Source organism: Lycorma delicatula, chromosome 1 (genome assembly GCF_047948215.1).
Source record: "Lycorma delicatula isolate Av1 chromosome 1, ASM4794821v1, whole genome shotgun sequence".
NCBI lineage: Eukaryota > Metazoa > Arthropoda > Insecta > Hemiptera > Fulgoridae > Lycorma > Lycorma delicatula.
In genome coordinates, this window is record NC_134455.1 from 223,514,258 (window position 1) to 223,533,847 (window position 19,590).

The 19,590-nt window shown below is 32.3% G+C and overlaps 1 protein-coding gene across 1 annotated transcript in view; it reads right to left on the bottom strand.

Annotated features, from left to right (window-relative positions):
• The window catches only part of LOC142317765 (uncharacterized), an 83,211-nt gene that overhangs the window by 43,384 nt on the left and 20,237 nt on the right, over positions 1-19,590 (bottom strand). Inside the window, exons 2-6 of the mRNA XM_075354315.1 lie at positions 13,332-13,559; positions 9,884-11,731; positions 7,753-7,923; positions 5,049-5,173; positions 343-555 (exon numbers count right to left, since the gene is read on the bottom strand). Coding sequence (XP_075210430.1) covers positions 343-555; positions 5,049-5,173; positions 7,753-7,923; positions 9,884-11,731; positions 13,332-13,548 — 2,574 coding nt within the window. The 5' untranslated portion in view covers positions 13,549-13,559. The remainder of the gene's footprint in view (positions 1-342; positions 556-5,048; positions 5,174-7,752; positions 7,924-9,883; positions 11,732-13,331; positions 13,560-19,590) is intronic.

Genomic DNA, 19,590 nt, shown 5'->3' on the forward strand with positions numbered 1-19,590 from the left:
AGAAAATATATTTTTTATCTAAAATTAGAACTGGACCTTCATAAATTACACTTACATGACATTTATGAGAAACATTATAATAATATGTGGGTAATAAAAATTGATATTATGTAATGAACTAATGAAATTATTACTGTTAATATTTATCTTGCTGTCAGTATATGTATACATACTGAGACACTAATATAAACAGCACCAAATAATAAACACAAGTATCTATTTATCCAGGAATGTGTACATTCAAACAATAAATCTACAGTGTGTATGCCAGAATGTTGACATACACTAGATGATACAAATATTATTATCTTTTTATGCAGTCGTTAACCACTTCTTTTTTTATCGATCAGTGGCAAGAGCAAGGAAGCGAGCAAGACAAGGGTTATTTCCCCAGTCACAACCTGCTGGAGAAGGATCTCCTTTGAGAGCACGCATTCCAGCTAACATTCGTCTAGCAGCAAATCTGCACTGGGCATTATCATGACATATATTATTAGCCTCTGTTAAAAAGGAAATGTCACAGCTTCCAGGGTAAGCAGTTCCTAACTCTGGACCCTGTAAAAAAAAAAAAAAAAAAAAATTATTTAAATTAAATATAGATAGATAATTATGCAAGAGATGTAGGGATAAATGAGTTCCAAGCCACAAAAGACAGCCACATTAAGTTTATTTATATTATTACAAAAACATAGTAAGTTTTATTCTAAAATATCACAAACCATCTTTTTATGCAGTGTATTATATCATTTCTTTAATTAAGAAAAGCTTACAGAACAAAGTTTCAATTTTCTGCAACAAAATAATTTTGAATATATTTTTCTTTTAATTAAGATGCAAAGACACCTGCTAAAAATATCTTAATTTTATTTATGCCCAAAGCTTAATGCTTAGATAACAAACATCAAATTTCTTCGTGTTATTTTTTATAAAGATAAGTTTTATGAAAGAAAAAATATGTAAATCTGTAAATGTAAATATGTAATAAGTTTCATTTAAAAAATATGAAAAATTATGATTGTGAAGAAAAAGATCTTAAAATCATGAACTTTCAGCTTCTTGTAGTAATAATCATTACTACATAAGCAGATAAGTAGATGTGTGCGCGCACGCGTTTGTGTGGTAACATACATCCACTTACTCTATGTAGAATAATTCAAAAAGGACTTTGTTACTTTGGAAGCATATATCTGTTTATTATAAAGATGAGAATCTACCATGTTGTAATTTTGCAACAAAATATAAAAAACACATAAGATGGCTTGTTAAGAATTCTGGTAAGAAATGTTGTATAACTATATATGTTTTACCTGCTACAATATATGCTCTAATAAATATATAACAAAAAAAAAATACATGTTACACAATTTATTCCTTTAGTGAATAAAATTCAATAGAATATTAATTTGTTTTCATGACAATGAATATTAACAAATTTAAGGAATTTTACATTTTTAAAAATCAACTACATTTGGAAAGATTACTACAATAAAAAGTTGACTACTAGTTTATGAAAACACACACACACACACACACACCCACTACAGTATTAATATATAGTATTTTTATAGTTATAGTATTATATTGTAACAAGATTGGAACAGCGGGCCTGGATAACTGATTCTTAAAAATCATTACAAAAGCAATGGAAAATGTAATTAATTGGAAAATCCAGAAAGGAACAAGGAGAACCCTGTTTGTAAAGAATAGGTCTGTTTTACAATTGTCTTTTGTTATAGTACCCCTTAACACACAATGAACACCTATTGTAAGGAGAGAAGAGACCAGGCTTGGAATTTATGGGAACAAAGCCTCGGTCCACTCTTCTCGATCCTTGGGTCGATCCAATTCTATTTGCACCCGATCCTACAGGTAGAGAGGCTAACAGTATAAATAGCCCAGTCAGAGCAGCTAAAAAGCATTTCTGCGGAAATCCGCGAACTAGTCTCCGAGGCGTTACGACGTCGGTCCCGCAAAGGCAGTTCAGTGAGAAGAGGCTGCAAGTTATGTGAGTTCAGCAGAGAGTTCTGCGAACCAGTCTAGCGAGATGTATGATGACGGTCCAGCATGGAGAATCACAGGTGTGAATCTGCGAGGAGAGTATCCATTTTGATACGATTAAGGTGATGGCACGAGTAATTCAGTAACCAAGAAAGTACTATCGGTGAGTTACAATAAAATTATAAGTGCATAAATGAAATAAATAATGCAGTAGACTTCATTCATAAGCTGTTAAGATACACAACAAAACGGAAATGCAAGTGAATTTTATAAGATTGTGTGTTAATGTAAGACTAGTGGTTAAAAAGGATTAAAACTAGCGTTTCTTTGTTAATGGGTCTGAATACTAGTTTTCTGTTTATATACCTGGAATAAATTGCGAACGATTATGTATTTTAAACTCTCTTATGTGTAATCTGTATTTATTACTTACTATTGACATTACTATCACTATTTGATGTGTTGTTATTTACATGATTAATTTTGATTGTTATCCTTTTTGATAACGTTATGAGTTTTTGTCTGTTTTTATGTCATGCTTACTGTTTTCATTATATTTCATGTCAGTAAATATCGTTTACCTCTATTATCCCGACTATTATTGTCTATTATTGTCCCGACTATTAAACCCCAGAGTCACCGTCCTCCTACCGCTATTGTGTATGCTTGACACAGCTGGGAAGGTATTGGAGAAGCTGTTAAAGAAAAGACTGGTTGCGGCGACGAATCAGGCAGGTGGCCTGTCACCTAACCAGTACGGTTTCCGGCAGGGTCAGTCGACCATAGACGCAATTCAGGAGATTGTTGAGGCAGTGCGGCGAGCAGAGGACCTCAATCATTTTTCGCGACGTGTGGTTCTTCTCGTTACGTTGGACGTTAAAAACGCTTTCAACTCCGCACGGTGGAGCGATATGATTCGGGCCCTGGAGCATTCATTCCATGTGCCTCAATACCTCCTCAGAATGGGGGACGCATACCTGAGGAACCGCGGTCTCATTTACGAGACTGCGGCAGGCTGGCGTAGGACTACGATCACGTCAGGGGCGGCGCAGGGGTCAATTCTCGGCCCCGACCTTTGGAACGACCTTTGCAACGTCTACGATGGCTTGCGGAGGCTGGAGATGCCTGAATAATCTGTCTTGGTTGGGTACGCTGACGACGTTACGCTAGTTGTCGCGGACCGCGACGTGGAGCGCGCCCAACTGAGGCTCAGTCGAGCTATGCACAGAGTCGGTGCCTGGCTGGACAACCATGGATTTTCTCTAGCCCTCGTCAAAACGGAGATCGTAGTTCTCACGAAGAAGCGTACCCCGACCCTCAGGGTCGGGGTAGAGATTGTCGAGACCAAGCCGGCCGCAAAGTACCTCGATATGATGATTGACCGGAAACTCAGCTTTGCTGATCAGCTTCGCAGAGTCGCCGACAAAGCTGCGAGAGCCGTAACTGCTCTCATCCGGCTTATGGCGAATGTCGGCGGACCGAAGGCCAGCAGACGGCGATTGCTGACGTCCACGGTGCATTCCATCCTGTTATACAGGTCAGAGGTATGGGCCCAGGTATTAAGAGTTGCAAGAAACCGGAAGCGGCTCGCGCAGGTGCAACGCACCGCAGCCTTGCGAGTCGCTTCCGCGTACCGGACGGTCTCCGAGCCTGCAGTACTTGTGGTCGCCGGCGTCATACCCATTGCTACTTTAGCAAGAGAGCGCCAGATGATCTACAGGAGGCGGCGGGCAGGCGAAGACCGGGTGACCATTGCCGACAAGGAACGCACTCGCATGTTCCTCGCATGGCAAGAGACCTGGGACCACGAGACCAGAGGACGATGGACCGCAAGGCTTATCCCTCTGGTCAGACCGTGGACGGCATGGAGAGGTGGAGTACTACATGACCCAATTTTAACGGGTCACGGGTACTAACTCGCTTACCTCCATGTCATAGAGAAAGCGCCGTCCCCCTACTGCCTGTATTGCCCCGGTGTACGGGACAACGTTGAGCACACCTTTTTCAAATGTGCTCGGTGGGCGGCAGATCGAGGGACACTAGAGGCGGATATCGGAGCACTGAGTCCCCACAACGTGATTGCGATGATGCTGCGTGACCTGAGCAGCTGGGAAATTGTAACCCCCGATTCGTCGGTAACATTCTCAGGGCCAAAAAAGTTGACCTGGATAGTTCTGAAAATCAGGCTAGTATAGGAGGACTCGACCGGAAGTAATGTGGTTTTAGTCGGTAGTCTGCTGATAGTGATTGGATAATACCATCAGCGGGAGCCGGACACTCCGTGCGTAAATGCATTTCCACCTCCCACCCCCCTCCAAAAAAAAAAAAAAATTATTATTATTATATTTATCACCATTGTTATTATTAATTTGCTTAGTTGTAATTTGAACATTTTAAATCAATAACTATAATTAGATAAACATTATAAATTGTCAACAACCTCTCAATATACTGATCGAGCCGCGCAGAACCAACACCGCGCACGACCCGACAATATTAATAAGTGTACTACAATTCCTTTTATAATAAAAGTGTTTTGCAATTAATTTTTGAAAATTTTTCATTTTCTTAACATAACACACAAAAATCTCAGCTGACATCAACAGACTATCAGACATAAAGCTTGTTTATCTCATAGAGTAATAACATTCTTTCCATTTTTCAAAGCCAAAACAGAAATTGCTTCCCTATGAGATCATGACTACCCCACCTTCTTATATAGTTTAGCTGATTATCTACTGGAACACAGTTTTGATATGTTTCTTAAAGTTTACAGTTTTGATGTGCAGTTTGTCTCTTAATTTTCTCGCTTCTCTCCCTTTTTCTCATCCTGTTAACAAACTTGCATCTAATAAATTAACAAGTGTGAACAGAAAGAAAAAGAGGCAGGAAGTAAGAAGTTTAATAGTTCTGAGAGATATTTAATTTTCAATCACAACTTTGACAATAGAATATTAGTAAAAAAAGGGCTTTATTTTTAGGATGGTATAAAATTAATCAGAGTATTAAAGATCACAAACTTATATAATAAAATCATACTCAATACTTACACACAAGTAGCATATTTGGTGTAGAGTACAAAGAGGAAGAAAGAGGTCCCCCCTGTCACCTGCTATTATACTAATTTGTCTGCACCTTCCTGCTACATCTTCTAAAACTGGACAAACTTCATCACCTGCAAATGAAATAAATCATACTGTAACTCAGAAATCCATCTTTTTTGTTACTTGTAATTATTTCCTTCCATAGATGAGTGAGAGTCCTGCTGTTAGTCAATGCCATGTATCATTCTCGTACATATTCTGTAATGTAAATGTAGCCTACAATAGATGACAAGGATTATGTACTGAGTTCCAAATAGCACAAAATGAAATTTTTATCATTCTAAAAAATAACAGACTGATCTCTCTAACAAGTACAACTGAGATTTTGATGATAATAATAAGGAAGATTAATCTGGTAGGCCCATCACCTTTCACTGGGATTATTATCTGATAGATAAAGACATCAATAATAAAGGCTCATTGGATAAACAGTCTCATCAATACCACAACAATCTTGGCCAGAACACTTTAATTATGCCAGAGCAATTAGTTTACAACACAATAGCTTCTACAGTGAATACAGTATTGTAATACCTTCAGATCAGAACAAAATTAAGTAAATAGAAATTGAAATAATAAATTGGCCAAGCCCTCAACATGTCTTACACCACCAACCAATCATATAAAATGATTCAATAAATTGAATCATTTTATATCTCCTCTAACCAATTCCTCTCCTGTCATTTACCACTTCTTCATCTGCCATCTTCAATAGGCAATCTCTTCTCATTCAGTTTTCTAGTTCTCAAGTCTTCCTCATTTCTGACTATCTTCGTTTTGGAAATAGGAGTGAATTCTTCTATTTTTTTTAGACTAGTGATTCCATTCTTTTTTAATCTTTCTTCCTGAGTATCCACCTACTCAATTTCCCCAACTTTAATATATTTCTGTATACAATCCCTACTAGTATTATGATTTTGACTAATTCATTTCTATTTCATATTTTAAACATGATCTTTTAACATGGTTTAATATTTCACTATCAGCAATTATAACCATTTCACCTGCAAATTTCAAGAACCCTGCTGTTCTTTCTCCTTTACCTAATCCTCTTCATTGAAGATATTTATATGGAGATGAAGTGAGAGGAATTAATGCTCCAAATTACTCTATTATTAAAGAATATTATTTGAATTTTTTAAATTTAAATGCTACATGAGTAATCAATTACCTACAATATGATTACAACATTACAGGAGATAAGAGTAAGAGTACACCTGAAAAGAATAATTTTCTTCAACCATCCAGATCAAAAGAATCAGGCTCTGGTAACAATACTTCAATGAATTGATATCTTCTGTTTATCTGAAAGGAGTATAATACAAGCTGCCAACAACTTTTTGTGTCAGTGGATATCACTGTAAAATTGTTATAATCCTTGAGTCTCCATTTTTAATGACTATGATATTTTATTGTTTTTATGTGTAACTTAATTCATACACAATGCATTACATATTTAAAAATTGTATTATTGCAAAGTTTTGTTATTTATTTTGTCACAGGTTTTTTCTTTTTTTCCTTTGCTATTAAAACTAAGAACATTCTACTTAATTATAATCAGTTATGTTATATAAAATGTGGTATGGCAGCAATTAAGGATTTTTCTCTTTCATGTTTCTTAGGAAGCAACACAAGTATTGCATCAAAAGTATTAAAAGTAAATAAAATGTATTTAGAAAATCAGTAGTTTTTTAACTGATCTATTTTTTTTTATTACCTTAGATACCCATCTCGGAGAAACATCACAATTTATGAAGTATAACCTTTTGTAATAAGTTTATAAAAATTAGCTCTATATAAGGATTAGTAAACTGATAGTAGGAACTAGAAACAACATTTAGGATGATCTTCAGTATTTAAATTTGAAAAAACTGGTAATTTTCTTGCCATAAAATCAATTTTCACTACCTATCTTATAGTGGAATTTTATCATCCATCTTCACTGCTATTCTTCTGGTGAAGGAAGTGAATAGCACCCTCCAATAATTAGGGTGTCATCAGACAAATTCCTGCTAGACCAAAAGACAGTAGCACTGAAGGACCTTCAGTGGACAGACTGAAGGAGAATCATGCCAGCAGAAAGACAAATATCTTGCTAATATCCCAAGTACTGATATTTCAAATTGATCTGAAAATATCAGAATGCAATCTACAATTCAGTTCATAAACAAAACAGATATAAAGTGACCTTTAAATAAACAAATACCTGCCAGATAATAAATGACCCAGCAGCAAGCTGACAGCTCTGCTTAGAGATTCAACATGTTTGCTGTAGAGTATTATTATTGGGTGGAAAAAACAGTTTATATAGGAGAGGAACAATAATCAATTTTTTTTTCTGAGAAACAACAATTTAGTCAAACTGTTTGATAGTGATGAGTAATAAAATATCAAACAGTTTGACTAAACTAAAATATATACATAAAATGGGACAACAGTATATTGTAAAAATGTATCAATTGTAAATAGCAATAAGTAGCAATAAATAAATGCAAAATATAGGTATGCATTATGAAGATTTTGAAGAGAAATCATGTATTAACTTTGATATATTCATCAGATATATATATATATATATATATATATATATATATGAGAAACTATGTGTTAAACAAGTACATGAATGTAAATAAATTATCAAACAAAATACCTTGATTTTGCTGCTGAAAATTGTTTGATCCAATGGAATTTCCAGGTTTTGTTGGAGAATAATTTAAATCATTTTCTTCTTGTGACTTTTTCTCCATTTTTTTATCCTTCATTTCTAACTCAGCTTTTTCTTTTTTTACAGCAACTCTTTTAGACTTTTGATCTTCTTTTTCTGGAAAAAAAGTTTATTAATTTTTTACCTCCTTGTACGAAGTAAAGGAAGAGTATTGTTTGCAAAAAATTTTGGTTTTCAGATTTCAGCAGATATATCTATTTTGACCCTTCCTGAATCCATGTAGACTAGTTTCAGCATGACATCTGTACATATGTGTGTATGTACATATCTCGCATAACTCAAAAACAATTAGCCTTATGAAGTTGAAATTTTGGATTTAGGACTGTTGTAACATCTAGTTGAGCACCTCCCGTTTCGATTGCATCAGCTTGACCAAACATGTCTAAAAAAAGCCCAAAATCCAAAAAATTGGGATTTTGAACTTTTTCTTAACTGCAGTAGTAAGCCCTCATTGAGAGCTTTTCAACGATATATCATAAGTGGTACTTATTTTCATTGGTTCCAGAGTTATAGCCAAATAAAATTTTAATTAATGAAATGTTTGTATCTTAGAAGGGAAGGCACATTGGTTCAAATTTGACTTCAATTCCTTTTTTTTTAATTTAAATAAATTGATTTATTAATAATTATTAACCTGTGATTGTAAAGAGATTTTTACAATAAATAATAATTCAATAATAACAATAAAATAAAAAATAAAATAATCAGAAGTTATTAGTGAAATAAAATTTATTTAATTTATCAGGCGTACAAGGAAGTCATGTGGAATTCAAATCAGATTTTTTTGTCAGTGAAAAAAAGGAAAATTTTTGAACCAGGAAATTTTGTATTCCTTAATGAAGAGTTTTATTACTAAATATGAGAGTAGTTGCACTTTCCAGTATTAGCTTCAGCAGTTATACAAAGCCTGTTAAAATCCTTCTTTGTACCTTTCCAAGAAATTTAATATGACAGGTTTGGTTGACACTGACTAAAATCATTCATAGATTTTATCTATTCGTTAAGATAGATAAGAAATGAATTTCAGAATAACAAAATGACAATTTTAATTCCTATATAAGTCAAGTCAAAACTTATAAACTGTAGACTAATATCAATTATTTTAAATCTGGCCAAGATTTTTGAAAAACGCTAATAAATACCAGAAGACAAAGACAATAACATATTGTCAATGAGTCTTGCAGTATGGTAATACGCATGACCTCAGTATTGTCAAAACTAGACATTTATAAAATAACAAATTATTATATTTTAAAATATTTCATTTTTATTACTGTAGTAATGCAAAGCTGCCTTTCTTACAGTTTTAATTCTGGTAAATAAAGTGCACAATTACATGTAAAAATTTAGAAAGCCAAGGCTCATCATTCTGCTGCTCTCTTTGAAAAGTTTCATGTTCTTGAGTTAATAAGAGCTGTCTTGATGAATCTTCATAAAAAAAATAGATTATATATTCCTAACAACAACAAAAAACCAACTATATGCCAGAAAACCTATTAAATAGTTAAACCTACAAATATCTGGGCAAAGAAATTTTTATTTTATAAGTGTAAATTTTTTTAATAATTTGCCTTCTCAAATCACAGAAGAAGCACTGAATAGAAAATGTTAACCCTCATTAAAAAATTACCTTTTAGGTCATGAAGATTGACATTTGAAAGATTGTGCAAATGACTGAAACAAAAATTATGCAAATTTGAAAGAAATTATAATATAATATTCGGGTATTATTTGTTGAAGAGTTTGCTCCTTAATGTGTCTACCAATGTGCAAGAAGTATTTATATATTTTGCTTACAGTCTAAAAAAGCTCATACCAAAATATTTTTTTTTTTTGTCTTCAGTCATTTGACTGGTTTGATGCAGCTCTCCAAAATATTACAGTTTTTGAAATATTTAGATATTTGTGTATGTGCGTGCGCATACTATTCAATGATGAAATTTATAAGAACTTATAAAAATCACAAGGAATAATTTATTCACTACACTATCTGTTCGAAAGTAATTTTTTTATTAGATATTAAAATGTATTTGTTTTTATCCCTCAAATTACTTACCTTCTGGTTTTGGTGTGGAAATGATTGAAGCCTTTGCTTCATTTTGAGCAGCAATGCTTGATTTGAATTCTCCAAGTGCTCTACGCATCTTCTCTAAACTGTAAGCTGCAGCAAGCTTTGACATGACACGATCCTTTACTTTTTGTATTTCTTTTGAATCTGTGATCCCTTCATGTGCACCAGTATACTTGAGTGCTTCATCAACTATAAGATCCTCCATTGCTCTTAATTTGTCATCAATATCATCTGGTCCTTTCTTTTCTAGGTCATAATCTGAATCTGGACTCATAGAACTTTCATATTGGTGGCCTCTGTTTAGTTGATTTACATCATCTGGATAGGGAGAACCATTGTTTGAAAGAGAATATGCTTTCAAATACTGATTAAGTAACCATTCATCATTAATATTTTTATTTAATGATTTTTTCCTCCTTCGATCTATGCCAAAGTAATCTGACCAATCGATTGACTTTTTCTTTACATCTACTGGTTTACTGAATGAACTATCATCACTTTCTTCTTTCTGACCTGTTTCTTTGTCTCTTCGATGCATATAATGTGGGTGTTCATTGTTCCCACCAAGTTCTGTAGTATTACTTTTTTCATGCTCTGTGGTTGAATGTGTGTTTACCTGACTCTTTGTCTTATTTATTTGTTCATCTTCATGAGTATCTGATTCATTAATGGTAGGTTTGGTCTTATCTTTTTCTCCACTACCAGATGTTGAGAATATATTATTGATTTCTTGAGCAACTTTTGGATCTGTGACAATTTCTCCATCACCTACATTTTTCTTTTGTCTTTGTTTTATGTCAGAAAAAGATTTTATTGATTTACTATGTTCTCTCCCTATAAAATTAGGTGAGCGTTTGGTTACTGGAAATCGCTTTGAAATTCTTTGTTGATAAGGGTATCTATCTACCAAAGCTGCATCATGCCACATCCTCTTTCTGTTCCTTGAACCTTCCCTATACCCATTTCTCCCATACTGCGCAGCAAGGCTAGGCTTCTGTTCCATGAGAACTTTTGCTACATCTTCATCATTCTCCTCGGTTGGAAAATCATCATCGCGCAAAGACTCTAAAACATCCCTGTCACCTGATAAAAATTTTAATGCGTGGAAGAACCCATCATTTTGTGTATTATCTAACTTCTGTTTGCTTCTTTTGTTCCAAGACAATGGTGAATTATAAAAGTCATACCCGTCTACATAGCTATCATATCGTTTTCTGTCCTCTTTATCACCAAAATAATTAAGTAATTCTTCGATATCAGTTTCTGTCAATTCTTCTGGATCAAATCCTTCTGGTGCACTGTTTTTGTATTTTTCCCAAATTGAATTTAATATAGTGAGATATTCATCAGAATCATCATCACCAGTTCCAGTTTCTGAATCTCTGTCAAGACCACCAAAACTACGAACCAGGGCTAATGCATTTGGTGGTAACCCTGTTCTTCCTGGGTAGCGTTCTCTGAAAGATGAAGGCATCAAAATAGGTCGACCACTGTCAGCATCTAATCCTGATTCGTGCTTAGAATATAAATGCTGAAGTGATTCTGGAATGTTTCCATCATCTCGTTCACGGAAAATTGATCTTTTAGCACTGGCTGATATTGCATTTGAAGGAAATTTGTATGCAAAATGATTATTATTAGCATTATTTCCTGAGTAATCAGAAGCAAGCCCTTCTAACTCCTTCTTAGAAAAATGAATTACCCTTCCATTGGCAAAATTATCATGTGATCCCAAGTTTGCACTTGGTAATGCAACTGGTTCAAAAATCCCTGGCGTGTGAGGTGATACAGATTTTTGGTATCCATAACCAATGTCCTCAGGCTGTCCATCTTCTAAATAAGTAAAACAAAATCAGATAAAATCAGGAACAGTATGAAATAGGCAAAATATAATTAATTATTTTTAAAAATATTAACAATATAATTAAATAAAAGTAATCATTGGTATGCATCTCTGATAATAGGACATATTATAATTATGTAATAATAAAAGATTATTTAATCGATTTCACACAGTAGAGATTAAAAATGAAAATAAATATGAATGAAGACAAGTATAATTAAAAATACAAGTTCAAGCTTGTGCAAGGGAATATGAAATGGAAGATTTGTAGCATATAAAAAATGCCATGCCTGACAGGATTCAAACCTGGAACCTCTGGATGAAAGGCCGAGACGCTACCATTCCGCCAAACAGTTCAGCAGAGTGACAATAAATAAATTTGTTCATAATTAAATTTTGTGGTTTTATTGCTTAGTTATAAATATTTTCATCTTTGAACTGGAATTCGTTAAAACTAACATTCTGTGCAAGTTTAAAGAAATATTGTAATTTTTAATTTTCAGATGAAACATTGATTTACTAACATAATCATTTATAGCACTATTAGAATTTTTACGTTTTACTTTAGTCATATGATTATTTCAGTTATATAATAAGTATATGTTAAAATTAACAAATAGTAAAAATGCAGATTTAGACTAAAATAAGTTCTTTATGAAAAATTACATCTAAGATAATAAATATAGCCATACAAATTGTGTTTGCATAACTGTAGGAGCAGTATTGATTTTATCTTAGTGGTAAAAAAATGGCAATCCTTTCAACAGGCTGTAACTCAAAAACAAAGCATTTCCAGATCCATATTTGTGCAAAGCTTTTTTTATGATTTTAAAAAGAGGAGTGTACTTATAATAATTATTTAGCAGGAACTTCCTGGTAAACTCTGTATGTTAAGACATTAAAGGTTGTCATATTTAATGTAATTATTTTGACAATGATACAATTTTTTTTTTTAATTAATTAATTCTTCACACATAAGGATTTATGGAATTCTGTAATATAAATTTATAGATTTGATAACCTTATTTCAAGCACTTTTATTTGGTACATCTAGATGTTATAATCTTCTTTGTTAATATAAAGAGAATGAACAGATTTTTTCAAATTTTTCTTTGAATACAGCAGCCAGTTTCTTTTTTTTAATTATTATTATAGACGAATTCTCTTCCTTGCGTGTATTTATCACCTCTATATTCACACAGTAAGTCAAACTAAGTCAGTCTTTTTGATAGGGACCCTTACAAAAAAATTTGTGATTCTATCTAAATTTCTGAATTTTTTTTTTAATCTGTAAATTAGTGAATAAAATTGCACTACAGATTCTACAAATCTACAAATTCCACAGAAAATTTAAATAATTATTTCTTAAATTGTGTAAAATGTTATTTTTTTCTTTTTTCTTAGGATCTATGTGTTTTTACTGCAATAGTTACCACAATTTAATCTGTTAAAAATTATGCTTCATATTTTTTAGCTGACATAGAGAATGTATGAAAATAGCATCTCACTAATTAATAAAACTGTTTTGATGTTTAACTTTTTTTAATATACAAATCAAATACTCAACTTCTAGTTGTAGCAATATGTTACCTGGAAATCCATCTCGGTTACCATAATACTGCATTTCCTCTTCTGGATGTCCAAGGAAATGAGCTATTCCCCTGTCAACATAATAATCATCATCTGCCAAATCTCTCTGACGTCGTGATATTGCTTCTAAAGCTCCTTGCAGGCTGTCATCTTGTTGACCCTGAACAGTTCCTAGCCAGCAAAAGAGTGCTGTTACTAGCCAACAACACCCATTCATTCTGTTTTTTTCTAGAATCAAACCAAAAACAAAATGTCTATATTAAGCCCATACATATGCACACACAGTATAGTTTTAGAGATGAAAACTGTTCTCTGTAACTCTTCCGCAGTAGAAAGTTTTACATGTAAAGAATAAACTTATAACCATTTTTTAAAATAAAATATTAACTTAAGTGGAATTGTCAAGTAACCTTTAAAGAAAAAAAAAACACAAAGGTACAGTCACTTACATTTGCAAATACATTCAATTCTTTCATTTTTGTTAAAATTAGAAGGAAAGCATGTAGTTCATGTAAAGAGGAAACAGATAAATCACCTAAAATATATTAAATTTTTTAATATATTTACAAAAAAAAAAGATAAAATAAAAGACACAGTCGTAAATGAAATATGTTTTTCAGTAGAATTATAACATAAAAGTAGTTTTCTGATTTTTCTGCGGATCGTCTGGTATTTTAATTCTGAGAATGTATGTCAATAGACTCCTTATGAGCATAGTATAAATGGAAATATTGCTAATACAACCACTATTAATACATGATAGAGTCAAATAAAAATAAAATGAATCTACATATTTTACAAAATGGAATCAACGATAAGATAGACTTTGAAGATGATGTGCATTAGTATATGTGTGACATTCAATAAGAGCTGATGTTACATTAATAACTAATTGGATATCAGGTTATGGTGAACAAGAATTCAAATTTGATAAATTGTAATCCAATAAATTTGTAAAATGCAGTCACATTTTTATTGACTGTATTGCTAAGTTCAATAAAATTATTATTAGTGAGTTGATCCATTATGAGTATGAATGTATTTAGATAGAAAAAGGGAAAAGAATGTTATGGCGATTTTTATTTCATCACAGTTTATTGAATAGCTTCATGGAGACCTCATAAGTTAAGGAATCTAATGTTAATAAAATGCTTCAACATTCCTTGGATGTTATTAAGGAGAGATAGAGGAATGCTCTGCGCTGGAATTTCAATTATTTTTATAGGTCTATCTTCATTATCTTAACACTTGAAGACTCAAGAACAGAAATCTAAATACAGTTCAGCAATTCAGAACATTACAGATGAAATTAGTACTATAATTGATTAAATAATTTCACCATAGACTTTCTACTGGAAAAAATTTATTTTACTTAATGTAAAACTTTTAAACCAAGATAGTGTTATTTCAATGTAAACTAAGACCATTATCCTGACAATATAATATGTTCAGTTACTTTTAACTTCTGTTAAAAGTAAGTAATTTTATTACTTCTATAAAGTAATAAATAAGTCAACATTGCCTAATTTGTAATTCTCTCATTGTATACACTTGGTACCCTTAATCCAAATTCCTTTTCACTTACATAATAAAAATTTGGTAACTAGTGAAAAATATATGTATTGACACTCCACTTTACCTTTACCAGTTAATTCCAAGTATACCAAATGCCCCCACCTGTCATCCAGTTTACATGTTATGATTAGAAAAGCAATGTAATTTTGTTTTTTTTTTTCACACTGAATAAAAAATTGCTTTTTCTTTTTTAAAATGCCACTTGTTCTCTTAATAAAATTTTATTTGTTAGGAATCAATTCATGAAACAGAAAATGAAGTGTCATTAATCTCTTACTAATAACTATTAGGATATAATTCTTATGAAAAATCATAATACACTGTCCAGGTTTGATTTCACAATTTCTTTGAAAAGATGACAAGACATAGACTTTTATTATTATAAAGTGAATACTTAATATTAAAGAAAAGTTACTCATTAAAATAAGAAATTTATACAAAACGATCCTGAGATGATACAGAAAGCAACTGAAAATATTTTCATTGTGAACATTGTGAATGAGGGAATTTCAAACAATTCAATAAGTTACACCGTAACTGAGGTTTGTTATTCTGTCAGCATTTATCATTTCGAGTATTTTATTTTTTTTGTTTTGCTTTATAAAGAATAATGTGTATTAGGTACAGAATAATATACAATTTTCTGTCTATTTTTTGCCTGTTTTGCTTCAATTAATAAAACCAATTTTTAATTTACATTAATTTTCTCAGAATTAAATTGTCTACAAACTTTGTTACTAACTCTTCAGCATTTATTAGTCATTTAACAATGCTACTGTACTACAAACCTAAAAGAAACTTGTTTTTTGACACCAAATATTGTGTTTTACATCCAATATCTTAAAAACTACTGCAGTTACAGTTCTGGGACCTGTTTTATCTAATCTATTTCCCAGTTCAGATTATATTACAGACCACCAACTTTACTCCTTAATTTGGGTCTAAAAAATTACAATAGCGCTTTTTATTTCCTTTTCTCTAAGTAGATGCCTTTGTTTTTATTGTTAGTGAACTTTTTTTATATGGGCAGTGTTTATTGTATGCTTACTTATATTTTACGTTAAAATATGAATAAAAGGAAAAAAATACACTTCTCCAATTCTTTAAATTTGGCTGTTTGTATTTGGTAATTTTTTCATTAACTGTTAATGAGATAATAGATTTCTTATAAAACAGCTTCCCTCATTTTAACTGCAGTACTTACATGAACATTTGTAAACAATCAATGAGGACATAACATAAAATTATTTCATGTATATTCTATATTACTTAAGTATGCAAGGATAACAAACCTACGTGAATAAATAAGGTTTTTAGACATTCCCATTTCATAGGTTTATCTTTCCATTTTGAAGACAAATTCTTATTCAATAAACAGGAAAATTCATTGAGAGCTTTACCAAATTAAAAAAATTTAACACACAGAGAAATTAAATTTCTCTTGTTCACCTTTAATCAATTTTTTTGTGTTTTGTTTCACTTTTATTTAAAATATGGGTAGGCTTAAAAAACGCTGCCCGTATGAAAAAATCCGTTTACAAGAAAATAAAGGCGAAAGATCTGTGTCTACACAAAATGTGTCTATTTCCAGTGAGAGATAGAAAGATTCTATTTTACTTTTATAAATCAATGAAAAAAATCATAGTCATCCAAAAGAGTAGGCATCTTCGTTTCTTAAAACAGGTAATATCTTTTAAGAAATGGATACAGTTTTAGAATTTTGTGATAAAAAGTGAAACTGTTAAAACAATTTTTGACTGTGACTTCTATTATAATTTAACCGACGATGAACCAAAAATAAAATGGTGAACTGAATTTTTATCAAAATTCAGTTAGAATGGAATGAGAAAAAACGAATTTTTGTTTTGATTATATTTCGGTAAATGGAGATTTGAAGAAAAAATTTACAACAGTAATATTCTAAAGGAAGTATCACTTTTTCTAAAAATGTACATCATATCATATATGTAACAATACATATAACGTAATTGTTTTATATGTATGAGAACTTTAAAAAAAACTGTCTTTTTTATCATACGTTATGAAAGGAAAAAAGTGCTAAATGAAAGGTCTTTCTTTGCCTGAAAAAAATTATTATTCTTCATTTTTAAGAGCGTCTGTCCGTTCACGGACGCGGGTATTACTTTTCAATCGAATCGATTACAACAAACAATCTTTGATAGTTGTGGGCGCATTTTTTTTACATACCATCATATGTACACATGATTTTCCAAAAGTAACCTAGATGGATTTAGTAATAATTATAATGAATACATACTAACAAAACGTCGCGATGACGAGATCATAATTTTAGCGATCAATAGAAAATAAAACGTAGGTCACGGATTTATACTTTATTTTATTATAAATAAATAAATCTTTTCACATATTATGTATTTTTTATTTGACAATTAAATGTTTTTTTTTTAAACTAGCGTCTTTCATTAAGAGTATTCGAAAGTAATTGTTTATAAAGCAGCAGTTTTAACTTATATTTCTATACATATTTTTGCAATATAGACTTAACAGTAATATTTTCAAAAGATGCTGAAGATTAAAATATGATTTTCTGTCTGAAACAGAGAAAAAGCGCTCCAAAATTATACGTGACTGATCTGATTCTTAATAGTCACGTTACTGGCCATGCGAATTTGTTGGTGGGGGTAATAACCAACTCCAGGTACTTTTCTACGCGTTAAATTGATTATCAGAAATTTCACGTGACTAACAAGCTGAAATAACTTCGCTTCGGAACAAATTTTAATTCTTCACAACACATGTTCAGTCGAAATGAAGTAAGTTTATTTCAACCAGATTTAAACGGTCGCGACCATTACAAACAACCGCTAAAAGTTTGCAGCCACATGTAACAGAAAACTATAAAAATAAAACCGACAAATTACGCCATTTTACATAAAATTAATTACGCCATTAAATTTATTCATAAAGTTTAGATCTGTGGTTTTAGGCACACTGAATTAGTAATTACTATATAATAATATAACTGTTTTATTAATTTTATGTATTCAGTATAAAACTTCTGCTGAGAAAAAAATGTTTTTAAAACTACAAACCTTAATTTTCACCTATTATGTCATTCACTAACAAAGCTTTAACATTTATGTTACATGAATCCAGGCTAATTTTAGGTGTCTTAATCGCAACGGTCGTAGGTAACATGATACCAGCCTGAAGTCACTATAGTAAGCCACGTTGCGGCTCTTAAGAACAATCGCATTCATTCCCAGTCGTACTAGAAAAATTGAAGGTAAAGTGGTCTCCCTTTTCCTGATTGATTTTCTTGATTGAACCGAAGATATTATTCTACATCAGCACGCCATGCCTCCAAAATGCAACTGACGTTCAGCCTCACGTGTAACATCTTCACGCTGTATAACACAAGGAATAACACCATAGCACAATCTCTGTTTAGAATTTTATTTGAAATAAAGCTACTTTGGCCGGTACTTTTTATTCCTCAGATGCTTTATAATTATATATCACAACCACAAGAAAGCCTAAGGGAGGTATTACTGAACAAAACGAAAAATTAATGTACAGTAACACTGCATTAATGTGATTGTTTTCTGTATAATTCCACACATTTATATAATTCCAAGGATTGGCAAGATCGTTCCTTATTAAGTCTGTAATAGACTTAATTAAGTCTTGTTCCAGGAAGCATTTTTTATTTCTAACCTTTTTTATAGATAATGTACTATCCGATCCTGGGCATGGGTAAAATACCCCGCTCTCCCAAAGTGATTGATTGTGAACAAGAAAGGGGACAGACTGCTGTCTTCTCATTATCTACCCACCGGGTTGGTCTAGTGGTAAATGTGTCTTCGCAAATCAGCTGATTTGGAAGTCGAGAGTTCCAGCGTTCAAGTCCTACTAAAGGTAGTTACTTTTAAACGGATTTGAATACTAAATCGTGGATACCGGTGTTGTTTGGTGACTGGGTTTCAAGTAACCACACATATCAGAAATGGTCGACTTGAGACTGTACAAGACTACACTTCATTTACACTCATACATATCGTCCTCATTCATCCTCTGAAGTAATAGCTGACGGTAATTCCCGGAGGCTAAACAGGAAAAAGGAAGATTACTGTCTTCTAGAAAGCGGTCTCCCTTCTTCAGATTCACTTTTGTGTCTGTGAACGTACTTATCCAGGCACAAGACTGGGATCGACTGCATTTGGCCGTGGTGTGCCAAAACTCCGATAGTTAAATTGGTTAGAAGTAGGGGTTGTTTAAGTAAACCTCATCCACAGACACGATTTTAAAGTGTATCAGTTCTGGAATATGTTTGTTGTCAATCTTACAAGACCCACAAGCATCGACGAACTAGATACAACTGCAGCAAAACGCATGCTATTCATTCTTTGGCGTGATTATCATACCAATGGGTTACGATGAGTTTTCCTAAGAGGTTTCTCGTAATGTGACCGATAGAATGTAGATCAGCTACAAATGTATTGGTTAATATTCCTGACATTCGAACAAAATAGTCGCCTCATACGACAGGCAGGAGAAACCTAAGGGAAGTTTCCTACCCGCTTTCACGCAGATTATTATTATTACTATTCATTTTACGGCTTTTTTGCGTATTTTCTTTTATTAAAATACAAATTCACTTGATACGTATATTATATTTATATTTTTGAATATTTGTTAAACA